The following is a 27241-nucleotide window of genomic DNA, read 5'->3' on the forward strand; positions in this document are numbered from 1 at the left end:
ACGAGCTAGTCAAGTAGAGGCATACTAGTGACACTCTGTTTGTCTATGTATTCACACATGTATCATGTTTCCGGTTAATACAATTCTAGCATGAATAATAAACATTTATCATGGTATAAGGAAATAAATAATTACTTTATTATTGCCTCTAGGGCATATTTCCTTCAGCTCCCACTTGCACTAGAGTCAATAATCTAGTTCACATCGCTATGTGATTTAACATCAATGGTTCACATCTTTATGTGGTTAACACCCATAGTTCACATCGACATGTGACCAACACCCAAAGGGTTTACTAGAGTCCGTAATCTAGTTCACATCGTTATGTGATTAACACCCAAAGAGTACTAAGGTGTGATCATGTTTTGCTTGTGAGATAATTTTAGTCAACGGGTCTGTCACATTCAGATCCGTAAGTATTTTGCAAATTTCTATGTTTACAATGCTCTGCACGGAGCTACTTTAGCTAATTGCTCCCATTTTTCAATATGTATCTGGATTGTGACTTAGAGTCATCCAGATCGGTGTGAAAGCTTGCATCGATGTAACTCTTTACGATGAACTCCTTATCACCTCCATAACCGAGAAATATATCCTTATTCCGCTAAGGATAATTTTGACCGCTGTCCAGTGATCTACTCCTAGATCACTATTGTACTCCCTTGCCAAACTTATGGTGAGGTACACAATAGGTCTGGTACTCAGCATAACATACTTGATAGAACCTATGACTGAGGCATAGGGAATGACTCTTCATTCTCTTTCTATTCTTCTGCCATGGTCGGGTTTTGAGTCTTTACTCAACTTCACACCTTGTAACACAGGCAAGAACTCTTTCTTTGACTGTTCCATTTTGAACTATTTCAAAATCCTGTCAAGGTATGTACTCATTGGAAAAAAACTTATCAAGCGTCTTGATCTATCTCTATAGATCTTGATGCTCAACATGTAAGCAGCTTCACCGAGGTCTTTCTTTGAAAAACTCCTTTCAAACACTCCTTTATGCTTTGCAGAATAATTCTACATTATTTCCGATCAACAATATGTCATTCACATATACTTATCAGAAATGTTGTAGTGCTCCCACTCACTTTCTTGTAAATACAGGCTTCACCGCAAGTCTGTATAAAACTATATGCTTTGGTCAACTTATCAAAGCGTATATTCCAACTCCGAGATGCTTGCACCAGTCCATAGATGGATCGCTGGAGCTTGCATATTTTGTTAGCACTTTTAGATTGACAAAACCTTCTCGTTGCATCATATACAACTCTTCTTTAATAAATCCATTAAACAATGCAGTTTTGTTTATCCATTTGCCAGATTTCATAAAATGCGGCAATTGCTAACATGATTCGGACAGACTTAAGCATAGATACGAGTGAGAAACTCTCATCGTAGTCAACCCCTTGAACTTGTCGAAAACCTTTTGCGATAATTCTAGCTTTGTAGATAGTAACACTACTATCAGTGTCCGTCTTCCTCTTGAAGATCCATTTAATCTCAATGGCTCGCCGATCATTGGGCAAGTCAATCAAAGTCCATACTTTGTTCTCATACATGGATCCCATCTCAGATTTCATGGCCTCAAGCCATTTTGCGGAATCTGGGCTCATCATCGCTTCCTCATAGTTCGTAGGTTCGTCATGGTCAAGTAACATGACCTCCAGAACAGGATTACCGTACCACTCTGGTGTGGATCTTACTCTGATTGACCTACGAGGTTCGGTAGTAACTTGATCTGAAGTTTCATGATCATCATCATTAGCTTCCTCATTAATTGGTGTAGGTGTCACAGGAACCGGTTTCTGTGATGAACTACTTTCCAATAAGGGAGCAGGTACAGTTACCTCATCAAGTTCTACTTTCCTCCCACTCACTTCTTTCGAGAGAAACTCCTTCTCTAGAAAGGATCCATTTTCAGCAACGAATATCTTGCCTTCGGATCTGTGATAGAAGGTGTACCCAACATTTTCTTTTGCGTATCCTGTGAAGACGAATTTCTCCGATTTGGGTTTGAGCTTATCAGGTTGAAACTTTTTCACATAAGCATTGCAACCTCCAACTTTAAGAAACGACATCTTAGGTTTCTTGCCAAACCATAGTTCATACGGTGTCGTCTCAAGGGATTTAGATGGTGCCCTATTTAACGTGAATGTAGCTGTCTCTAATGCATAACCCTAAAACGATAGTGGTAGATCGGTAAGAGACATCATAGATCGCACCATATCTAATAAAGTACGGTTACGACGTTCGGACACACCATTACACTGTGGTATTCCAGGTGGCGTGAGTAGTGAAACTATTTCACATTGTTTTAACTGAAGGCCAAACTCGTAACTCAAATATTTTACCTCTGCGATCATATCGTAGAAACTTTTATTTTTGTTATGATGATTCTCCACTTCACTCTGAAATTCTTTGAACTTTTCAAATGTTTCAGACTTGTGTTTCATCAAGTAGATATACCCATATCTGCTCAAATCATCTGTGAATGTCAGAAAATAATGATACCCGCCGCAAGCCTTAATATTCATCGGACCACATACATCAGTATGTATGATTTCCAACAAATCTGTTGCTTGCTCCATTGTTCCAGAGAACGGCGTTTTAGTCATCTTGCCCAAGAGGCATGGTTCGCAAGCATCAAGTGATTCCAAAATCCCATCAGCATGGAGTTTCTTCATGTGCTTTATACCAATATGACCTAAACGGCAGTGCCACAAATAAGTTGCACTACCATTATTAACTTTGCATCTTTTGGCTTCATTATTATGAATATGTGTATCACTATGATCGAGATCCAACAAACCATTTTATTGGGTGTATGACCATAGAAGGTTTTATTCATGTAAACAGAACAACAATTATTCTCTAATTTAAATGAATAACCGTATTGCAACAAACATGATCAAATCATATTCATGCTCAACGCAAACACCAAATAACACTTATTTAGTTTCAACACTAATCCCGAAAGTATAGGGAGTGTGCGATGATGATCATATCAATCTTGGAACTACTTCCAACACACATCGTCACCTCGCCTTTTACTAGTTTCTGTTTATTCTGCAACTCCCGTTTCGAGTTACTACTCTTAGCAACTGAACCAGTATCAAATGCCGAGGGGTTGCTATAAACACTAGTAAAGTACACATCAATAACATGTATATCCAATATACCTTTGTTCACTTTGCCATCCTTCTTAACCACCAAATACTTGGGGTAGTTCCGCTTCCAGTGACCAGTCCCTTTGAAGTAGAAGCACTTAGTCTCAGGCTTAGGACCAGACTTGGGCTTCTTCACTTGAGCAGCAACTTGCTTGCCGTTCTTCTTGAAGTTCCCCTTCTTCCCTTTGCCCTTTTCTTGAAACTAGTGGTCTCGTCAACCATCAACACTTGATGTTTTTCTTGATTTCTACCTTCGTCGTTTTCAGCATCAGGAAGAGCTTGGGAATTGTTTTTGTTACCCCTTGCATATTATAGTTCATCACGAAGTTCTACTAACTTGGTGATGGTGACTAGAGAATTCTGTCGATCACTATCTTATCTGGAAGATTAACTCCCACTTTATTCAAGCGATTGTAGTACCCGGACAATCTGAACACATGCTCACTGCTTGAGCTATTCTCCTCCATCTTTTAGCTGTAGAACTTGTTGGATACTTCATATCTCTCAACTCAGGTATTTGCTTGAAATATTAACTTCAACTCCTGGAACATCTCATATGGTCCATGACGTTCAAAAACGTCTTTGAAGTCCCGATTCTAAGCCGTTAAGCATGGTGCACTAAACTATCAAGTAGTCATCATATTGAGCTAGCCAAACGTTCATAACGTCTGCATCTGCTCCTGCAATAGGTCTGTCACCTAGCGGTGCATCAAGGACATAATTCTTCTGTGCGGCAATGAGGATAAAACTCAGATCACGGACCCAGTCCGCATCATTGCTACTATCATCTTTCAACTTAGTTTTCTCTAGGAACATATATAAAACATAGGGAAGCAACAACGCGAGCTATTGATCTACAACATAGATATGCTAATACTACCAGGACTAAGTTCATGATAAATTAAAGTTCAATTAATCATATTACTTAAGAACTCCCACTTAGATAGACATCCCTCTAATCTTCTAAGTGATCACGTGATCCATATCAACTAATCCATGTCTGATCATCACGTGAGATGGAGTAGTTTCAATGGTGAACATCACTATGTTGATCATATCTACTATATGATTCACGCTCGACCTTTCGGTCTCAGTGTTCCGAGGCCATATCTGTTATATGCTAGGCTCGTCAAGTTTGACCTGAGTATTCCGCGTGTGCAACTGTTTTGCACCCGTTGTATTTGAACGTAGAGCCTATCACACCCGGTCATCACGTGGTGTCTCAGCACGAAGAACTTTCGCAACGGTGCATACTCAGGGAGAACACTTATACTTTGATAATTTAGTGAGGGATCATCTTATAATGCTACCGTCAATCAAAGCAAGATAAGATGCATAAAAGATAAACATCACATGCAATCAATATAAGTGATATGATATGGCCATCATCATCTTGTGCTTGTGATCTCCATCTCCGAAGCACCGTCATGATCACCATCGTCACCGGTGCGACACCTTGATCTTCATCGTAGCATCGTTGTCGTCTCGCCAATCTTATGCTTCTACGACTATCGCTACCGCTTAGTGATAAATTAAAGCATTACTGGGCGATTGCATTGCATACAATAAAGCGACAACCATATGGCTCCTGCCAGTTGCCGATAACTCGGTTACAAAACATGATCATCTCATACAATAAAATTTAGCATCATGTCTTGACCATATCACATCACAACAGGCCCTGCAAAAACAAGTTAGACGTCCTCTACTTTGTTGTTGCAAATTTTACGTGGCTGCTACGGGCTTAGCAAGAACCGTTCTTACCTACGCATCAAAACCACAACGATAGTTTGTCAAGTTGGTGCTGTTTTAACCTTCGCAAGGACCGGGCGTAGCCACACTCGGTTCAACTAAAGTTGGAGAAACTGACACCCGCCAGCCACCTGTGTGCAAAGCACGTCGGTAGAACCAGTCTCGCGTAAGCGTACGTGTAATGTCGGTCCGGGCCGCTTCATCCAACAATACCGTCGAACCAAAGTATGACATGCTGGTAAGCAGTATGACTTATATCGCCCACAACTCACTTGTGTTCTACTAGTGCATATAACATCAACGCATAAAACCAGGCTCGGATGCCACTGTTGGGGAACGTAGTAATTTCAAAAATTTCCTACGCGCACGCAAGATCATGGTGATGCATAGCAACGAGAGGGGAGAGTGTTGTCCACGTACCCTCGTAGACCGAAAGCGGAAGCGTTAGCACAACGCGGTTGATGTAGTCGTACGTCTTCACGATCTGACCGGTCAAGTACCGAACGCATGGCACCTCCGAGTTCAGCACACGTTCAGCCCGATGACGTCCCTCGAACTCCGATCCAGCCGAGTGTTGAGGGAGAGTTTCGTTAGCACGATGGCGTGGTGACGATGATGATGTTCTACCGACGCAAGGCCTCGCCTAAGCACCGCTACAGTATTATCGAGGTGGACTATGGTGGAGGGGGGCACCGCACACGGCTAAAAGATCAAACGATCAATTGTTGTATCTATGGGGTGCCCCCCTGCCCCCGTATATAAAGGAGCAAGGGGGGAGGAGCGGCCGGCCAGGAGGAGGCGCGCCAGGAGGAGTCCTACTCCCACCGAGAGTAGGACTCCCTCCCTTCCTTGTTGGACTAGGAGAGGAGAGGGAAGGAGAGAGGGGGAAAGGAAAAGGGGGGGCGCCCCCCCCCCCCTCCTTGTCCAATTCGGACATGGGGGAGGGGCGCGCGGCTGCCCCTTGGCCGCCTCTCCTCTTCCACCAATTGGGCCCATGAGGCCCAATAGCCTCCGGGGGGTTCCGGTAACCCCCCGGTACTCCGGTATATATCCGATAACCCCCGGAACCATTCCGGTGTCCGAATATAGTCATCCAATATATCAATCTTCATGTCTCGACCATTTCGAGACTCCTCGTCATGTCCGTCATCACATCCGGGACTCCGAACAACCTTCGGAACATCAAAACATATAAACTCGTAATATAACTGTCATCGAAACGTTAAGTGTGCGGATCCTACGGGTTCGAGAACTATGTAGACATGACCGAGACACGTCTCCTGTCAATAACCAATAGCGGAACCTGGATGCTCATATTGGCTCCCACATATTCTACGAAGATCTTTATCGGTCAGACCGCATAACAACATACGTTGTTCCCTTTGTCATCGGTATGTTACTTGCCCGAGATTCGATCGTCGGTATCTCAATACCTAGTTCAATCTCGTTACCGGCAAGTCTCTTTACTCGTTCCGTAATACATCATCCCACAACTAACTCATTAGTTGCAATGCTTGCAAGGCTTAAGTGATGTGCATTACCGAGAGGGCCCAGAGATACCTCTCCGACAATCGGAGTGACAAATCCTAATCTCGAAATATGCCAACCCAACAAGTACCTTTGGAGACACCTGTAGAGCACCTTTATAATCACCCAGTTACGTTGTGACGTTTGGTAGCACACAAAGTGTTCCTCCGGTAAACGGGAGTTGCATAATCTCATAGTCATAGGAACATGTATAAGTCATGAAGAAAGCAATAGCAACATACTAAACGATCGAGTGCTAAGCTAACGGAATGGGTCAAGTCAATCACATCATTCTCCTAATGATGTGATCCCGTTAGTCAAATGACAACTCATGTCTATGGCTAGGAAACATAACCATCTTTGATCAACGAGCTAGTCAAGTAGAGGCATACTAGTGACACTCTGTTTGTCTATGTATTCACACATGTATGATGTTTCCGGTTAATACAATTCTAGCATGAATAATAATCATTTATCATGATATAAGGAAATAAATAATAACTTTATTATTGCCTCTATGGCATATTTCCTTCAGTTGCTACTGACGCAGGGCTTCGCCTAAGCACCGCTACGATATGATCGAGGTGGAATATGGTGGAGGGGGCACCGCACATGGCTAAGAGATCAAGAGATCAATTGTTGTGTCTATGGGGTGCCCCCTGGCCACGTATATAAAGGAGTGCAGGAGGGGAGGGGCCGGCCCTCTCTATGGCGCGCCCTGGGGAGTCCTACTCCCACCGGGAGTAGGATTCCCCCCTTCCATGTTGTAGGAGTAGGAGACAAGGAAGGGGAAGAAAGAAGAGAAGGAAGGAGGGGGCGCAGCCCCTCCCCCTAGTCCAATTCGGACTAGGCCTTGGGGGGCGCGCAGCCTGCCTCTCTCTCTCCCCTAAAGCCCAATAAGGCCCATATACTTCTTCCCCGTATTCCCGTAACTCCCCGGTACTCTGAAAAATACCCGAACCACTCGGAACCTTTCCGATGTCTGAATATAGTCGTCCAATATATCGATCTTTACGTCTCGACCATTTCGAGACTCCTCGTCATGTCCCCGATCTCATCCTTGACTCCGAACTACCTTCGGTACATCAAAACACATAAACTCATAATACCGATCGTCACCGAACTTTAAGCGTGCGTACCCTACGGGTTCGAGAACTATGTAGACATGACCGAGACACGTCTCCGGTTAATAACCAATAGCGGAACCTGGATGCTCATATTGGCTCCCACATATTCTACGAAGATCTTTATCGGTCAAACCGCATAACAACATACGTTGTTCCCTTTGTCATCGATATGTTACTTGCCCGTGATTCGATCGGTATCTCAATACCTAGTTCAATCTCGTTACCGGCAAGTCTCTTTACTCGTTCCGTCATGCATCATCCCGCAACTAACTCATTAGTCACATTGCTTGCAAGGCTTATAGTGATGTGCATTACCGAGAGGGCCCAGAGATACCTCTCCGACAATCGGAGTGACAAATCCTAATCTCGAAATACGCCAACTCAACAAGTACCTTCGGAGACACCTGTAGAGCACCTTTATAATCACCCAGTTACATTGTGACGTTTGGTAGCACACAAAGTGTTCCTCCGGTAAACGGGAGTTGCATAATCTCATAGTCATAGGAACATGTATAAGTCATGAAGAAAGCAACAGCAATATACTAAACGATCAAGTGCTAAGCTAACGGAATGGGTCAAGTCAATCACATCATTCTCCTAATGATGTGATCCCGTTAATCAAATGACAACTCATGTCTATGGCTAGGAAACTTAACCATCTTTGATTCAACGAGCTAGTCAAGTAGAGGCATACTAGTGACATTCTGTTTGTCTATGTATTCACACATGTATCAAGTTTCCGGTTAATACAATTATAGCATGAATAATAAACATTTATCATGTAATAAGGAAATAAATAATAACTTTATTATTGCCTCTAGGGCATATTTCCTTCAGCATGGGTTTCCCGACAGCGGTGGTTATAGAAGCCAAGAGAGAAAGAAGAAAGAGGAAGCAAGCGAAATGCAGAAGATCAATGCAAGATTAGCGAAACAATAGGAACTTGAGAGCCAGTGAGCTACCGGCCAACCATCTCAGGAGCACGAAGATCCTTCGTTGCCCCCGAAGATACCTCACCATCTCAGCGGAGAAGCAGTGTGGCTTCCACGGAGCTCGTTCAACCTGATATCACATCTCCTCGCTACCCCGTGGATAGTATCACGGAGAATGAACATTGTGTGCTAATGGGGAAATGCCATAACCTGACAGTGAAGGTGGCGTTCGGCTCTGTCTTACCTCCTCGAGCTGAGGGAACTTTCCATTGCCGTCCGATTCCACATGGCTTTGCTATTATCTGGGTGGATGAAATAATGGAGGGGTTAGGGGCTGGAGCTTGAGTACCCTACAGGTGAAGGGGAGATGCTTCTGGAAAATGCCTTCAGGAGTACATGTCTATGGAGAAAGGAGCACATCAAGCTTCCAAACTGGACGTCGCCTCAGCAGACTTAGCTGGATCCTCGGCAGACTCCTCCTCACAGTCTAACTCTACTATCTCCACTGTCTGAGTCGTCTTCGGCGCGTCAGCCGTCTCCGCCGCCTCAGCGGACTCTAACGGAGGAGGCCCCTCGGCAGAATCCTCCTCCGCCTCAGTTGTCTCTGGCACGTCAGCCATCTCCGCCACCGCAGTCGTATTCGGCGCGTCAGCGGGCTCCGGCGGCTAGCAGCACAACAGGCAAGAAATTCAGAGCTAGTCCAAGCCTCAAGGCTCCTCCAAAGTTACCATATGAGAGGACAGACGAGGAAACCAAGGACATCATGGATGCCTAAGTGCAGGCCCATTTTGAACGGAAATGCCCACCTCCGAAGGAAACAATAGATCCGGCAAAATCGAAGCGCACTCTGGATGCCCTTAAGCGACCACCACCACCTCCGCCGCAATCCAACTATGACTGTTGTATTGCAAAGACATATGGTGAAGCACGGCGGTCGGGAAGTACTACCAGTGTCGTAAGATGAAGAAGTGGGAAAACTATTCCCCAGCTCGACGAACAAGAGAAGCAATCGTGCCCCGCTCAAGGTGTCTAGCGATATCGCTAATCATCCGGGGCTACTGCCTGGTACCACTCTTGGTGATTACATCGGCGATGATGTATAGTTTGAAATAGCTGAGGTAGTAGAGACCTTTAGATACGAGTGCGGGAAGCTCTCGTCAAACCTGATCAGCTCCCTCATCTAACAACGATGATGCAAAGATTGCATGACTGGTACTTGGAAAGCTGCAGGAAGGATGGGACCGATAGTATGATGGTGAGAATTAAAGATGAGCACGACTTCATCGGAGTCGACCTCATGCCTATTGAATTAATTATTTCAGTTATTCAATCAAGAGGCCCTCGACAAACAACTCATGACTTGCTACTGTCTGTAAGTATTACTTATGTAATTAAGTCTCTAGCTCAGCTCGTCCATTGCATGTATATATAATTATCCTCACTATATTATGCAGATTGAAGATCGTCGAATGCAAAAGCGGACAAATCTATGACATTGGGTTCATTAGCCCAAATACCGTAAATGAATGGACGGTAGAAAAAAGAGTTGACGATACTGAGGAAAACTTGCTAAAAGCGTTTGTTCGACATCAAAACAAAAGGGAAATACTCTTTCCTTACAACTTCAAGTGAGTGTTACTGTCTTGTGCATATTCGGTTTCGCTTACTCGAGATTAAGTATTGTAATTGATGAGTTATGCGTGTGCAGGTTCCACTTTATTCTTCTATCCATTAAGCTTGACGCGGGGGGGGGGGGGGGGGGGGGGTAGTAACTATCTTAGACTCGATACGTAACGATCCCAAGGATTATGCGTACATGAATGCAATGCTCCAGAAGTAAGTTCAATCATTATCGCACCATATCGGCAACTTTCGTTCATTTCCTGGTATCAAGTAATCATTTTCTTTGTCGGGCATGGTTTGGAAAAAGTTCACCGGAATGGTTCCAGGTCTGAAGAACGGCTGCGATTTACACACCCCAAAGTAAGTAGTACTAGCTAGTTTCGCGCATCTCTCATTGATTCTAGTTTCATCAATACCATCATCATGCTTGATTATCAGTTTGATTGAACTCTATTCTCGTAAAGTGCTTGTGGCAGGCAGGCGGGAATAATTTATGTGGATACTACGTTTGCGAGTTCATTCGTCACTCGACCTCTGAGCGGGGCTTCTCTGACAAACAATTTGAAGTACGTAAACAATATTCACAATTTTATTTTATTACCATCAATTGTGTTGAGTTTCATTCATATATATGTATTGACCCCCTTCTTTAAATTAGATCTGGCAGATGCGGGATGAACTCCTACCACATGATCGCATACGAGCAATTCAAGAGGAAATGGCGGGATTCTTTCTTGAACACGTCATACATGAAAAGGGAGAATATCATACGGAAGTTCAATGGGAGTTTGGTGTTTGATGATGACAGTGATGTTATATTGTATATATGTAGTAGCGTCGAATAGATATACGAAAACTAGTTGTTCGACCAAGCACGGAGAAAGAGAGGTCACTTCTCTCTATATATGTTCATGACGATCTTGTGTAATTAATGGTTTCCTTCCTTTGCTTACTAGCTAGCGTCGAGTTCTCTCTATATGTAGTAGCTAGCGTCGACCAAGCACGGAATAAGAGGGGTCACTTTTCTCTATATGTAGTAGCTAGCTAACACAATATGGAACCCCTAAACCCTCCAAAACCCCTAAATGCCCCCCTTCCCCCCCTAAAAAAACCAAAAACCCCAGCGCCTGGGGGCTGCTGACGCGTGGCTGCCTTTTAGTCCCGGTCGGTGTTAGTGTGTTACCAACCGGGACTAAAGGTCCTCCTGCCTGGGCGCCCCACAGCAGCCACATGGAGCCCCTTTAGTCCCGGTTCGTAAGCCAACCGGAACACAGATGCCCTGTTTTCTACTAGTCCATCAGATAATCACAACTATGTATAACATAGAAATCACACATGAAAGGGGTGGCCAATTAATCTGAGTGGCATGTGCTAAGGGGTTTGATATGAGCCAAGTTACCTTCATGCCTGACCCCTCAAACTGGTTATGGAATTAGATGGTTGGGATAGTGCATAGCTAGGCATCCTTTTTTCACGAATCAAAGTATCTATTGCAGATGAGCCTTATAGAATACAAGGTTGGTTTCTGCCCTTGTGAATGTAATAGGCCCACTCATGTCCTGGCTAGTCATGGTGTTAGGGTGGTTCCTGGTAGCTAGGGTGTTTGGCTCTCTGATTCCCCCCTAATAAATAGTGTTGTGCCACGCGATTTGGCCGAGTCCACTAATTAAAGGGATGCACAGTGTTCCATGTAAAAAAACATATTGTATTAACCTTTGTGGAGCCAACCCATGGGGACGGTTAAGGGAAAGCCTCCATAGGTAGGAAAAAACCCACAACCTTTTGGAGTTGTCCTGGTTTGAAAGAAAAACTAGGAAAATGAGAAATTATATTGACGGTGTGAAACGTAAATAGTGCGGAAGTAGGTCTGTTGGTTGAGTGCCTTGATACAAATGCCCAAACGGGAACATGATTTTTAGTACAACTTCGGGTTAAAACGAGAGTTGGGTTGAAATCCAGCTTGTTGCATGTCATCACCAATTCATCCAAGAACACTAAAGATTATTGTTCAAACGATAATTTTGCATAATTAAAATCCACACAAAACAGTTTGAAGTCCGTAGAAATCAGAAATGTGTCTCGCGTTCCAAACAACGTCAGGCTCCCAAGATGCAAACTCTGCAAGTGCATGGGCAGCCCATCGACCATCCTATCACGCCGTGCTGCAGCTAGCATGCGTCACGCCCCACTGGTTGCCACATCCATAGCAAAACTGGAAGCCGCACCTGCATAGGAAATGAAACAACCATCGGAAATCTCGGCAACAAAGCAAACAGAAGTGTGCAATAAACAGGAAGTGTAAATGCTAGCACCATACCTGCAGGTGATGTGGAGGCAACCGTCGGTTTTCTCCACGAAGAACTCGCACTTGGGGCACCGCTTCCACTTCTTCTGTTTGGCCGTCTCCAGCAGCAGCATGTCCTCTTTGCCCCTGTCGCCCCTGCCGAGCTTCCTGTAGGCGGCGCAGTCGGCGCCGGCGTGCCACGGCACGGCGCACCGGGCGCAGAACAGCCGCCGGCACACCTGGCACTCGGACTGCGTCACGTCGCCGCCGTCGTCGTCCGCCACCATCATCGCCGAGCAGTCCTTGAAGGGGCAGTAGGTCCTCTTGGCGCCGAGCATCATGGACTCGCACAGCGCGGCGCCCCAGCGCTCGAACACCTCCCGCGGGAGCATGCCCTGGCAGAGCGCCGGGTCGAGCACCCCGGTGCACCGCTCCTCGGGGCACTTGACGTCGGCGATCCGGTCCTGGATCTTGGCGCCGATGTAGCCCGCGAGGCAGGCGCTGCAGAAGGCGTGCGCGCAGCCGCGGCTCGCGCGGTGCGCGTCCGACTCCGGCACGGCGTCCATGCAGATCTTGCAGAACACGAGCGCGGGCGACGCCGTCGCCGTCGCGGAGGAACTACTGGGTTGCCCAGAGCACGAAGATGAAGAAGCGACGGCGGAGGAGCACTCACCGTACATGACAACTGCGCTGCTGCTGGTGGTGGCGATACTGCGATGTGCCGGGAACGACGTGGCGGCAGCCGCGATGGCGGAGGACATGATCACCTCCTGGAGCTGGAGCTCGGCGGCGTACTTCTCGTCGGATATCGGGAAGAGCTCATCGTCCTCGGCGGCGTCGGCGTCGTTCTGGGCGTGGGTGAGGGCCGAGAAGTAGAAGTCGTCGACGAGGCCGGTGAGGTCCGCTTCGGCCATTTCTCGGTGCGAGGCGAAGGGGAGGAGGTCGACGGCCTCTTGGGGTTGTCGCAGTGTTTAAGTAGCCACTACAGCAGCTCGATGGTTAATGTCGAAGCCAATGGGTCGTCTTGGTGATTGGTTATCCGGTGATGGTGGCAAGAATTTGGAAGGGCTCTGGCTGGTTGATTGATTGTGGCTCATGCTATTCCCCACGCGCCTTCAATAATCCAACGTTTGCCTCCATTTATGCAATGAAGTAGTATGATTTTTTTCCTATTTTTATATTCTACTCCCTCCGTCCCATAATATAAGAGCATTTTTCACATTAATGTACTATTTTCCATGTTGAACTATGGTCCTGTCTTAAGTGATGTTGTTGTTGGCCATATATTCGTGTTGATCCCGTCATGTTGTTCTCCCAGATCATGTGTTTTTCATCCTCGCATGTTTTTGTTCCTTGTTAAGTGCTATAGATGTTTCTATGCTCATTTTCCAAATTCATATTAAAAAAACTTATGCACTGCTGCTCTATCACTGATGTTGCAATTCAAAACACCACACTGATGCACTATCATTCATGTAAAAAAACACAAACAAACACAGTAAGACAAAGAGATCACAAGACCAAATTGATGTTTCTCAATTAATTTGTCTTTGCAAAAGGTGCACAACATCAGAGGCACACAACCAGGAACAACTCACATCATTACAAGGTTCACATCATCAAGTAAGTTCTACTCACTGCCTACAACACCGAAGCCAACTAATATGTGTTCTTTGAACCAAACAAATAGGACAGAATGCATATGCCAATAGTCATCAGAAATGCCCATGTTTCCATCTAATCATGCCTCTTCTTCAACTCTAACTTGAGCTTCTTTTCTCTCTCTTAGATGTGCCACCCTCCTCTCCAAACGATGAGCTTTGAGCCAACTTGCTTCTAGCCTAGCATGTAGTTCCTTAAAAGCATGCCCAACACGATCTGGAGGAGGAGGGTCAACCCAAACAGCCCATTCACATTCATCAGGAAGCTGCAACATAAAAAAATATCGTCAAAATGCAATACTGGCAACAATGTGGAGCAAACAGATAAAATCTATGCAAATTACATCATGTGGGCAACCTAGGAAATGTCTCCCCGTGCTTGCTCCTCCCCAGGCGACACAGTGAGCGGGAACGAGCCCGTGCCCCAGACACGGATGTTTGGAAAGCTTCTCAAGGCCGCAAAAGCTAAGATCCGGCATCCAGAACTCAGACGAGGACTGCACAATCCCGACCCCATCAACCTACGACCGAAAATTCCCCAACTTGAGTTCAAACCCTAATGCAAAATTCACAAATTAGAGATGAAAAACTTACCTCGCCAGCGACCAAAGAGCTCGCGGACGACATGCGTTAGGTGCACATCCACGCACCTAATGTGCGACCTCATTCCCCGAGCTCCAGAACGACGCAGTTCACTGCCGATGAATCGCCTCACTCCCGTCTGTGCGCCGTGGCGAGGTAGAAGAAACAGAGTGAGCAAGTGGATAACCTTTTGGCGGGCTCACATGTAAGAACCAGGGGCAACAATGTCGGACAGACGCCCAATTACCGATCAAAGACCATTGACCCGACAGAAACGGGCCGAAAGGGGATTTCTGTAAGGGCCACAGACAGGAGAGGGGTATTTTTGAGCATACCCAAATTTTAGGGGCAAATGCCAGGTGGTGGTTCGAGTTAGGAGGAGAAATGAAACTGTCCCTATATGCAATTAACTCCCACCATGCTCACGCTCAGCCGGATATTGAGCTCGCAGCACGCGCGGCGTCGTCATCGTCAAGTTCAGTCACGCATTGTCCTCGTCTTCTAGCTCGGTGCACCAGCCACCGCCACCCAACGGCAGCGTAGAAACGGTGAACCTAATGGATTTTCTCCGCCCAATAAAAAGTCTAGAATACCCCCCATCGAATAATGTGAAGGGGGGGGGGGGGGGGGGGGGCATTGGGTTAGATATCCTTTTGGCGAGCTTATATTTGAAATTTCTAGCAAACTCCGCCGCTGCATACAATAGTTATTCATAGTCAAATCCTTAGGAACCCATTAGCACAATTTCTTGGCTCCGCCCCTGCCGCGACTGCGAATCGGGGTGGTGCCGGCGATAGTCGCCCTGGCGGATGCCCTCGAGCACATCGAGCATGTTATCCATGGCACGTAAGACAATGCATCTCTTTTCCCCTTTTTTCCCTCTTGTCGTTTTTGACCCTGTTTATCACGTCATAGGAGTAGTATCGGACGTCTCCTAAGGTGCCAGAGAACATGAACCAGGAGACAGTCGTATTAGTAAATAAATTTCCTGCCTATAGGCACGAGGATCAATTATGGAGTTGTTTAATAATTAATTTAAGGACATACGAACTATGTGTGCATCGAGGCTATCCTCATCCCCAAGCATCTGTGCTCTCACCCATGGGTCCCCAGACTATACATACTAGATCGGGTAAGGCGCGAGGGTGCCGGTCCGAACGTTTTGGTCAAGCGTGTAATGTTAAGTTTGTAGTAACCCAGACTGCTATTCTGACGATAAGAAAAGGCAATGAAAGCATGATATTATCACCATGTGTTCAAATGGGACTAACGTATGAAGTAACTGAAGCTGTAAATAGATGGCCGATAAAATGCACCTAAAAATACTGGTATTCGCTTAATATCACCTATTCATAATGCAGCCTCAAAAACCTCCAAACACCCATCCATGAAGTTGTTGTATATATAAATAAAGATAAATATTATATCTTGAGTGCGTGAGGTAAAAGGGTGCATGTCAAGTTGTTCTAAACAAAACAAACTACGAAATAGTGACGTCAGGAGTTGGTTATAAAGTTATTAATTGTAAGTACGCTAAAACAGAATGAAACGAAACCATATCAATAAGTTAAATGGAGATGAAGATACAGCAGGAAGTCAAATGGAAATAAAGATCTAATCAGAATCAAAATGATCGAAGCAAAAAATGCCCCTTACCTAACACAAGAGCGTAGAAAGCATCATAGGAGAGTAAGCATACACGGTGCAATGCATTTTCAGCTATGATAAAAAACGAACTACCGAAGAACCAGTCGGAAGCAAAGCTTGATCATATGCAGATCCGAGCAGGTAATCTGCCAGTGACCCCAGCCCTTGGTAAGCCCGTTGACCCGCAGATTCCTTTTTTCCACCTTAGCCTTCAGATCTCTGATCTTCCTGTCTTTCTCGTCGACACTGCCCGACAGGTACTTCATCTCGGTCTTAATTTTATGCATTTGAGGGCAGTCAAATTCAATATCCATGGTGGCCTGAAGATGCTCCAAGCACCGAGGAGCAGCATTTTGCATGGCCCATTGGCATCCACAGCTGGGTCGCCATTGATCCTCATATGCTTTGCCGCTGCAGATGAACGCGACTGTGATGGAGTAGCCGCCACACGGCCATGGTAAGATGCGCAGGTCTTGTACTTCACCTCGGGTAAACCATCTTCAGCAAGAACAGCGCTAAGCATAGCCTTCGGCCTAACCGTGACAGAATGCTTCATCTATTAAAATATGTAGAGTGGTAAGTCATTTACACATAGTACATACCACAACAGGAATACGCGGAAATATCATGCTACTAAAGCAATAGAAACATGGAAATGCATTAGCCTTTATCGGTGACGGGTTCAGGACAAGCAAAGCAAACGTGCAACAGAAGCCCGAAAAACAAACCAGAGATCTGCAGCAACACAACGACTATGTAAACATGCTTTTAAGTAAGGCAGGGCACATTCTTTAAAGGCAGGTCACAAACATCAATCGTGTTGTGTGTTGACCACGATTGGCAAACGCAAGCAGGTAAACTACAGAAGCCAAACGGCATGATACACGGGAGACCACAGATCAAGCATGAACCCGGTAAAAAATGGCTATTCACGGGATCTAAAGAATCTGATACACAGTGGACTGCACAGCAAGCATCGACAGAGTTAATACGACCATTCTACTACAAATCACATATAAAAAATATGCTCTGCGTGTCGTTGATCAACGACATGCCCAATTGCATAAATCTCGAACAAGTCTAGCACATGCATGTTGTAGAGTTGACCAAGCAAACGAGGTCTACCTTGCTAGCTGGTGACGGTGTGGAACGGAGATCACGGTCATTGTTCATCGCACCGATGAAGAAGAGTTCCCTCCGTGTGCCTGATGCCATCGCGCGAAGAAAAGCTTGGGTGCCTGGATGCCCAGATCAACGGTACTGTAAGAACATCTCCACATTATGGACTAAATTCGCGGAAGCTAGGGATTCGAAGAGATAAAAAAAGGAGCAAGGATCTCGCCTTCTACAGAAGAGGAGGGGAGAGCGCCACCGTATATATGAACTTGAAGTACACATCTAAACAACCTAGAAAAAACACCGAAGAGGGCAGGCGAGAGGAAAGAATCACCTGCAAGGAAACCAGTGAAGCAACTTCGAGCAGCACAGCCCAGGAGCCAAGAGAACAAGCAGACCCCAGTCAGGACAAATCAACCAGCAAACCTTAGACAGATCCCTAAAAACAACAAATCCCAGGATGAGCACATGTACAACACAAACGAGAAGACAATCAGAGGAGCGAAGAACCACCTCAGCCATCTCAGAAGCCTCTCCGGTGTACTCCCACTCCGGTCAACTCGCAAGACAGCCCTTCCGGCACGCCACCGTCCCAACTGCGACACATCCAGAAAGATGAGGAACATGGGAAGAAACAAGCAGAATAGAAGACAGGACCCATCCACGTCCGAATCAAATCATACTGGCAAGGCAAATATTCATGCACACCTAGTATCAATTGGCTCAACAATAGTACTGCAAATAGAAAGTGTCACTGTTAGAGCATGTCCCTATTTTTAGTGCAGCCAACAAATCAGAAAATATGGTAGTTCGTGTAGCTTTGAAGCTTAGATTAAAGAAGATTTTATTACACGGATAATCTGATTAGCAGTTCATGTGGTCTTACTTAGAAGTACAATTTGCAACCCAGCATATAATTCACCTACTTATTGCCATCTGACACATTACAGTAAGTAAATAACCAAGGGGAAAATGTCAATTTGGTACTTTGTACTTAGTCCAGACCAAACTGTTGTTTTTAACATAATTAAAATCAAATGTATCTTTGCAGTATTTTTGAAAAATGTGGGCACAAAAGCGGGTGATTACGACCACTCAACACTGTAATTGTTGATACTTGCACCCGTGCCTTCTGATCAATAAAAATGGAAATCCAGAGAAATAATCTCTGAAAAACAAATAATTCAAACATGTGGTGGTCCATCGGTGCTTGAAGTAGGCAATATAAAATCTAACTTACACCAATGCAGGTTGTAGGAACAAAAAAAAGTGAATGGTTAGTGGCCACAAAAGAGAGAGCTGGGTGCATAGTGTTTGTTATTCTTGGAAGCATGAAACCATACATATGAATATTCCAACTGTAATGCAGATATACAGATCGTTTTATTAGAAAATCGACACTTGATACATGCATTTTGACGTACAAAGGCAATTCATACCACACAACACAAACAACCCTACAGCCGGAGTCTAAATTCAGACATCCAATGAGAGATGACATATATAGAGAACCACGACATTTCAATAGTAAGTAATTTGACTAACAATGAATATTAGAGCACTTAGTCTGAAACTCACGTAAGCATATTGTTACAATCAGCAGCTCAACTACTAATAATAATGAATAGATCTAGTTTGAACTTCCAAAACTATATATCCCTGATAACACTATCTAATTAAAATAGAAGGGACATAAATATAGATCATCTCATTATTTTGGCAGGAGATAAAATAAATGGTTCATCTGTTTATTCAGAATATCTCATAAAGGGATAACCTTAATTTATATGGTTAATAGTTAGTTAAAAATACAAGGATTTTTTTTCAGAATATCTTTGAAAAAATGAACGGCTCAGAGTATGATCATCCATCAACTTACAGTGTTCCCTGGCGCATATCTGGTTCATCTGTTTCTATTGAATCAACAAGTCTTGACAAACCAAGATCTGCAATCTTGGGGGTCATACTTTTATCCAGCAAAAAATTACTAGGCTTTAAGTTCAGATGGTAAATATGCCTTTCCTGGGAGTTGTGAAGGTAATTTATTCCCTCACAAGTCCCTTTAATAATCTTGTAACATGTGGGCCACTCAAGCCCGCAAGCTTCATCTGCGATTAGTAGCAAAAGACGTATAAAATAAGCTGTTGAATCACTCATCTTGATAGGCAAACTAATATATGTAGGCAATTGTCAACCATATATATTTGAAAATAAGGGAAACTTCCATTGATTATTTGAGCAGTATCAAGATGAAACAACTGCAGAAGAGTTGAACTCCCACTACATATAAGATACTTAAATCCACACTGATAGTCCTACCTTCAATGTGTTTATCAAGGCTTCCGCCATGCATATATTCGAAGCAGAGCACCCGCTCCATAATTGTCGCGAAGACAAACTCCCCATTATGCTTCATGTATTTGCCTATTTCCCACCCCAAATTCTAGTTGCTAACTTTGCCTATTTCAGTTGCTGATTCTAGAATGCTTCTGCGGGAACTGGGATAAACTCCCCGTAAGCATATTCAGACAAAATTACTCATTTTGGTACAAATAAATCAGATAAACTCATAAGAACGGGAACTGGGAGAGAGAGAGAGAGAGAGAGAGAGAGAGAGAGAGAGAGAGACCTGGACGGAGTGGATAGATGGGGGCGGGGAGGCGCCAGCTCCGTCCGTTACGGGGTCGTCATCGTCGCCGGGGAGCACGACGGCGAGCACCCCGAGCGTCGGCGCGACCTGCTCGGCGGGGATCTGTAGCGCCTCCGTGAGCACCGCGCCACCCACGTGCCCGGCCCCGGCGCCACGAGCTTCGCCTTGAGCTGCGCTAGGGTTTGCGTGGAGGTCGGCCTCCGACGCGTCGTCCGCTGCGGGGGCGTCGTCGTCACCGGGAAGCACGGCGGCGAGCGCCCCGAGCGCCAGCGCGGCCTGGTCGGCGGGGATCTGCAGCGCCTCCGCGAACATGGTGGTGGGAGAGGAAGGGGAGGAGATGCAGGAGCGCCGCGGCGGCTGCACGAGGATGAGGGAAGGGGAGGAGGCAGAGCACGCGGGAGCGGTGGCGACGAGTGCGGGGAAGATGGCGGCGCGGCGGGGGAGGACAGGAGCGAAGGAGAGGGGCGCGAGTGGGGGTGGAGGCTAGGGTTCTGAACCAATCGGGCACTCTCCTCACCCATACGTGAGACCCAGCCATCCACACCACGCCACGCACGACCACACAGGTGAAAAGACAGAAATGCCCTCGGCGGGGCATGGGAATAACGGCTGAAAGATCGTGGATGTTGCCTAGAGGGGGGGTGAATAGGCGCTTTAAAATAATTACAGTTTATGCTTGAACAAATGCGGAATAAACCTAGCGGTTAATTTGACAAGCACAAAACCTACAACAACTAGGCTCACCTATGTGCACCAACAACTTATGCTAAGCAAGATAAACAACTAAGTGATAGCAAGATATATGACAAGAAACAATATGGCTATCACAAAGTAAAGTGCATAAGTAAAGGGTTCGGGTAAGAGATAACCGAGGCACGCGGAGACGAGGATGTATCCCGAAGTTCACACCCTTGCGGATGCTAATCTCCGTTTGGAGCGGTGTGGAGGCACAATGCTCCCCAAGAAGCCACTAGGGCCACCGTAATCTCCTCACGCCCTCGCACAATGCAAGATGCCGTGATTCCACTAAGGGACCCTTAAAGGCGGTCACCGAACCCGTACAAATGGCAACCCTTGGGGGCGGTCACCAAACCCGTACACTTTGGCAACCCTTGGGGGCGGTCACCGGTACCCGTCAAATTGCTCGGGGCGATCTCCACAACCTAATTGGAGACCCCGACGCTTGCCCGGAGCTTTACACCACAATGATTGAGCTCCGAACACCACCAACCGTCTAGGGCGCCCAAGCACCCAAGAGGAACAAGCTCAAGGGCACCAAGCACCCAAGAGTAATAAGCTTCTCAACTTGTAACTTCCACGTATCACCGTGGAGAACTCAAACCGATGCACCAAATTCAATGGCAAGGGCAAACGGAGTGCCCAAGTCCTTCTCTCTCAAATCCCACCGAAGCCACTAATGCTAGGGAGGAAAAAGAGAGGAAGAACAAGAAGGAGAACACCAAGAACTCCAAGATCTAGATCCAAGGGGTTCCCCTCACATAGAGGAGAAAGTGATTGGTGGAAATGTGGATCTAGATCTCCTCTCTCTTTTCCCTCAAAAACTAGCAAGAATCCATGGAGGGATTGAGAGTTAGCAAGCTCGAAGAAGGTCAACAATGGGGGAAGAACACGAGCTCAAGAGATAAGGTTGAATGGGGAAGAAGACCCCCTTTTATAGGAGCTCCCGAATCCAACCGTTATGTGCTCAGTCCGCGCACGAGCGGTACTACCGCTCAAGGGAGCGGTACTACCGCCCGGGCGGTAGAACATAGACAGCGGAGCAAAACAGAGGGCGAGGGAGAGCCGTATGAGCGGCACTACCGCTGGAGCCAGCGGTACTACCGTTGGCCGCAGCGTACTACCGCTTGACCCAGCGGTACTAGGGGCGGTGGTAGCCGCGATACTATTGCACACGAGCGGTACTACCGCTCCTACTGCTGCTACTACTGCCGCTGAACCCGACACGAAAAAACCACGTCTCGAGTCGAGGCGGTACCAGCGCGGAACCGGAGCCGTACTACCGCTTATGGCCATAGGCGGTACTACCACTGTGGGACGGCGGTACTACCGCTTGTGGCGATACGCGGTACTGCCGCTCCGGTCCAGCGGTACTACCGCTGGCGCCAACCTTATGCCAAGTCGACGAAAACAAGTACACTCCAAGGAAGACCAGAACTGCCATAACTTCTGCAAATGAGCTTCGAATTGAGCAAACTCAAGCTTGTTGGATAGAGGAAGACGAGTAGCATCAAAACAGCGAGTGGTTATAGTAAGAAGAGGCAGGGGAGGTATGCCAACAAATAGAGGAGTGAAACCTCCAACCGAGAAGAACCGGCATAACCTCCAACATCGAAAACATCATAGAAGATGCGAGTGAACTCCGTTTTTGATGAACTCGAGCTTATCATCAAGATGACCATAAGCTCCAAAACTCACAAAGAGAAGAACCAAACAAGAACCAATAAAGATGATGCAAGGATGCAATGGTTTGAGCTCTCTATGAACGATACGATCAAGCTACTCATCGAGAGCCCCCCTTGATAGTACGGCAATCGATCCTATAACCCGGTCTCCCAACTACCATCATGAGACCGGTAAAATAGAAAACCTATCAAGAGCAAACCTTTGCCTTGCACATGGTCCACTTGAGCTAGATGATGACGATCTTGACTCCTTCAAGATGGACCACCTTTCTTGATTGCGTTGGCTCGATGAAGACTAGTTGATTGCTCCCCCATACTCCACTATGGGTGAGCCACCCTTCCGCACATCTTCACAAGTCCATTGTCACCACAATGGACGGCAAGCTTCAAGCACTTGATCTCTTCGTGATGCTCCACTTGAACTTGCACACGGCAATGTTGATGACGATCACCACTTGATGTCATCCTCTCCATGGGTTGAGTGATATCTTCCTCTTGACGCAAGCCCATGAACACGTACCTTGACTCTTTCCAACTCTCTTCATTTGGATGATGTCTTGAAGGTAAACATGAATGATCACACAATCTTCTTCTTCAAGACATGCTTGCAATAAGCTCAACTCTCACATGACCAATCTTTGGATAATTCCTAAATAACACCTTGGTCACCACATAAACTCCTTGAAACCAACACATGGACTTCAAGAAATGCCTATGGACAAATCCTTCAAATATAACTCAAGGCAACCATTAGTCCATAGAGATTGTCATCAATTACCAAAACCAAACATGGGGGCACCGCATGTTCTTTCAACGGCGGTGGCACGAGATCTTTACAGCGGGGGGTGAAACTGATCATTGTAGCAGTGTCGCGGGCTCGATCCGACGACTGAGGCAATCCGAGGGCAACATCCAACAATCCAGATCGCATCAAGAAAACGATCCGACGGCCGACATTCGCTAAGCTCTGAGAACGCTCATGTTCTCCCAACTAACATATATCACATATGTTCCCGCTTTCCGGCGTACGCAACAGCTGTGGGGTGACGGCCTAACTCGCAGTAGCTTGTGCGCAGAGAGGAGGAGGTCTTCATGGGTCAGTCTGTCACTTGATTGAGGCATCCACATGCTCTACGGATACTGATTTTTGCTAATTAGCAACCACGTTCCACCACAACAACACATCAATTTATAAAAGGCCAGTAATTTATTTTGAGGAGATCGAAAATTTCTGAATTTCTGAGAAACGGATTTCTACTTCAGCAGTAGGGTTGGCCTAAAGCCAGCCCATATAATATATACGGGCTATGTTGATATACTCCATCCGTTCCTAAATATAAGTCTTTTTAGACATTTCAAATGGACTGCAACATACGAATGTATGTAGACATATTTTAAAGTATAGATTCATTCATTTTACTTCGTATATAGTCACGTGTTGGAATATTTAGAAAGACTTATATTTGGGAACGGAGAGAGTAGTTTCTTATTCATGCACTCTAGCTGTTTCTGTTTTTGTCAAATCAGCATCTGGCATGGTTCAAACATAGAGTGGTAGACTACATAAGTTATTGAATCTTGGTGGTCATGAATTTACATACAAAAGACTTATGGTCCTGGACAGTTTTGGAATGCTTTTCCTTTTTTGCAGGATAGTTGCTATTTTATTTGACTACGCTGATTTCATATGGCAAATGACTATTTAATTGTAATAATGAAATGCTACTCCCTCGAGTATAGAGATTTTTTTTGATGATTGGCTATAAATAGAACTAACTTCTGATTAGCATTATGCATGGGCATACAATTTTTTTTCTTAACTTCGTATGTACTCCCTCCGTTCCAAAATACTTTGTCATGATTTTTTTTCAAATTAGATAAGCTCTGAATATTAAGACAAGTGAAAATGTCATTGCCTACAAGATTATCACACCATGAGAAGTCAGTAGTTCAAGATTGCCTTTAACAGTCGAAAAGTACAAGCCCCTTTAACCAGGATAACAACATTCATTTTCTCTATAAAAAAGGGAGTAAGTGCAAAGCGGTCTAATGTTTGTTAAACCACATTTTTTGGATTCCATACGTGCATGGCACGTGCCTTCCTTCTAAAATACAGTACTAACTAATTGACCATGCGTTGCAACACGAATCGTATCCGACAGATACCTTCCGCCCACCATATTCTAGTTTTTAGTAAGATTCGATTTGATTTGAGTATGGGTAGGGAAGGCAACGAATGTGTTGATTTGGTTGAGGTTTTGGTAAAATTTGATTTGATTTGGGTATGAGCAGGTGAAGCAAGGAATGTTTTTGATTTAGTTGAGATTTTAATCAAATTTGATTTTGATTTGATTGAGTTAACGAAGGACATGGTTTTAGGACGAACATACAAACACCAAATACTCATCTTTAATGGTAAAGAAAAAACTACATAAACATTTAAATGTAGAGACAAACTGCAAGGATGCAACCTGTCATGGCACGACAAATGGTACTGATGTGTGCAGAGTGTGGACACGATTTTGCCTTGCCGTGACAAATGTATTGACGTTGATTCATTCAGGCAACTAAAATAACAGCAAGCATGAAAACAAAAGGACAACAGAATTTGGGTTACATCCAAATAAATGTCTACATCTTTGGACATGACATGTGGAGTACACGCTAGCTGTTGGCGTCGCAAACAATTATTCACTGACCGATCATCTGTATCATTTCCATGCAAGTTAGCAGTAGTCTCCTAGTATGCATCATCGTGATTCGTGCCCAAGTCTTCAGGTCAACATGGATGCAATGCAATACAGCGACTGTCACTTGACGCTGAGCTAGAGCTCATCGTCATGAGCCACGACCAAGTTCACCGGCGCAGCCACGTCGCGGCTGTGGGGCTTGTGGTCTCCGAAGACCCGGTTGAGGAACATGGCCAGCCTCACTCCCCCCTGCGCGATCCGCCGCGTCACGATCGGGAGCCTCGACCCGAAGTAGTCCTCTGCAGATCATGAAGCATCACAGTCAGGACGAATGGCATGGCAATGGCATGATGAACACGAAGCTAGGCGGGGAGCCCGGCCGGCGGTGGCTTACCGGACAGTGTGTCTCCGTCGTGGACGCCGTCGTAGCCCCACTTGCACGCCAGGCCTATGCTCTCCGTGGCATACTTGGTTGGGCAGGACATGAGGTCCGCGCAATCTTTCCATGAAGACTCGTCGGACCACGAGCCCTGGAGGAACAAGACAGACAATTATATGAACGCCAAGCCTATACTCTGCAAATTTCAGACATGTTCCTGGTCTTGGAAGAGCACGTCTGTAACTGTAACTGTGTGACAGTTCATTTGGTTTGCAACATACCTTGGTGATGTTGTGCTGGAGGTCCTTGCGGAACGCGGCCATGTCCTTGCCGTAGCGCTCGGCAAGAACAGTGAGTATTATCTCCCTGTCCCATACCTGAAGAGAGAAAGAGATCACAGATGCAATTTTCATGCAGATGAAGAGTTAAGCTCTCTGCCTGTGATATGGCATTGTGTGCAGTGTGTTACAGGCAAGGAGGTTGTTTACATGGTGGAGGTTGGATTTGTGCTTGAACCAGCGTAGGTTCACCGAGTTGCCCCCCATGTCGCTCGTGAACCCCACGTGCATGGGCTGCACATACAGACCACGGACAAAATTGAAAATTTATGTCAGAGACAAAGAGACTGATCTCTGTACAATAATCACGGGATTACAGATTTTAGAAGGAAGAAAATACCTGGTGAATATCTCCCATGAAGTGTGACAGGAATAGCAGGGCCTCGGTCAGGTTATCTGCATTTGCAACAGTTGCATTCAAGACCTCAGAACAGTGATGCAGAAACGCTGGGTACAAGATATCAGCACCCTCGCATAGACGCTTACACTTGCGGTCGGCGCTGCCCTGCTTGTAGTGCATGAGCTGGGACGTGAAGTTGGCGACGGCGCCGGCGACGCACATGTCCTTGGCGCCGCTGGGGTCATGGCAGTCCCCTGCCGATCGGACACGACGATCATCATCTCAATACAGAAATTCAAACAGAGTTTTATGTACGCTGCTGCTCGCTCCGCGTGAGGAAAGAAACGTACTGGCGTAGTCGAAGGTGCAGGCCTTGTCGGGGGTGTCGATGAAGTGCAGCGGGCTGGTCCAGCGGTACTTGTACCAGTGCCTCACCTGGTCCGGCCACACGCACATCGCCGACAGGTCGCCGCCCGCCTCCTCCGGCAGAAGGTTCTTCACCGCCTGCGCCGCCGCTGGCTCCAGCAGATCCTGTGCGATCTGGCATGTGAGCATGTGGCCCTCGGTGCTCCACGCCCGCGCCGCCGGCGCCGAAGCGAGCACCAGCCCGAGCACCGCCGCTACCATGAACGCTGCTGATGACGCCATTGCCAATGTCGGTCTCTGTACCTGATGGACGGGATGGGAGATTCAGAGGACAGGACGGCGATTTATATGCAGGGGAGCTGGAAGAGGAAGGCGGCGAGGTTTCTTTGAGTGCACGCATGGCATTGGTGGGTTCCTTGCTCGTGAGCATGCTTCGCTTAGCTCGGAATCTAGTGGTTGTGGTTGTGGTTCAGTGGAAGCTCCCTTTTGCTTCCTGTTATCGTGGAAACTGACGAGGTTGCTGGTTTTGCATACGTTTCCGATGCTTGAAGCATCACCCTAAATGCCAGAAATGGGCCAGGCCTGGGTGGAGTGCATTGGGCCGGGCCTAGGTGGGAGACGAGACGAATACTGC

The 27241-nt window shown here is 46.1% G+C and overlaps 3 protein-coding genes across 4 annotated transcripts; all 3 read right to left on the reverse strand.

The window, feature by feature from the left end:
- Positions 1 to 12004: 12004 nt before the first annotated feature.
- LOC109753488 (E3 ubiquitin-protein ligase RSL1-like) lies at positions 12005 to 13329 on the reverse strand. Its single transcript, XM_020312382.3, has 2 exons — positions 12449 to 13329; positions 12005 to 12356 (listed from the first exon to the last, which is right to left on the reverse strand). The coding sequence occupies exons 1-2, from the start codon at positions 13327 to 13329 to the stop codon at positions 12284 to 12286; spliced, it is 954 nt and encodes a 317-aa protein (XP_020167971.1). The 3' UTR covers positions 12005 to 12283.
- A 2870-nt stretch (positions 13330 to 16199) lies between these two features.
- Positions 16200 to 20553, reverse strand: LOC109753490 (uncharacterized). Its single transcript, XM_073509289.1, has 6 exons — positions 20051 to 20553; positions 19301 to 19529; positions 17935 to 18017; positions 17756 to 17860; positions 17431 to 17543; positions 16200 to 16861 (listed from the first exon to the last, which is right to left on the reverse strand). Exons 1-2 carry the CDS (start codon positions 20381 to 20383, stop codon positions 19464 to 19466), a joined length of 399 nt encoding a protein of 132 aa, XP_073365390.1. The 5' UTR covers positions 20384 to 20553; the 3' UTR covers positions 16200 to 16861; positions 17431 to 17543; positions 17756 to 17860; positions 17935 to 18017; positions 19301 to 19463.
- Positions 20554 to 25014: 4461 nt separating this feature from the next.
- LOC109753484 (endonuclease 1) lies at positions 25015 to 26937 on the reverse strand. Of its 2 annotated transcripts, XM_020312380.4 has the most exons (7): positions 26592 to 26936; positions 26388 to 26495; positions 26242 to 26297; positions 26052 to 26135; positions 25845 to 25940; positions 25579 to 25714; positions 25015 to 25483 (listed from the first exon to the last, which is right to left on the reverse strand). In XM_020312380.4, the coding sequence occupies exons 1-7, from the start codon at positions 26887 to 26889 to the stop codon at positions 25320 to 25322; spliced, it is 942 nt and encodes a 313-aa protein (XP_020167969.1). In that variant the 5' UTR covers positions 26890 to 26936; the 3' UTR covers positions 25015 to 25319. The 2 variants fall into 2 exon arrangements, with proteins under 2 accessions (XP_020167969.1, XP_073365391.1); XM_073509290.1 differs by having other exon boundaries at positions 26242 to 26495; positions 26592 to 26937.
- Positions 26938 to 27241: the final 304 nt, after the last annotated feature.

The sequence above is a fragment of the Aegilops tauschii genome, chromosome 2 (assembly GCF_002575655.3).
Source record: "Aegilops tauschii subsp. strangulata cultivar AL8/78 chromosome 2, Aet v6.0, whole genome shotgun sequence".
Classification (NCBI taxonomy): Eukaryota; Viridiplantae; Streptophyta; class Magnoliopsida; order Poales; family Poaceae; genus Aegilops; species Aegilops tauschii.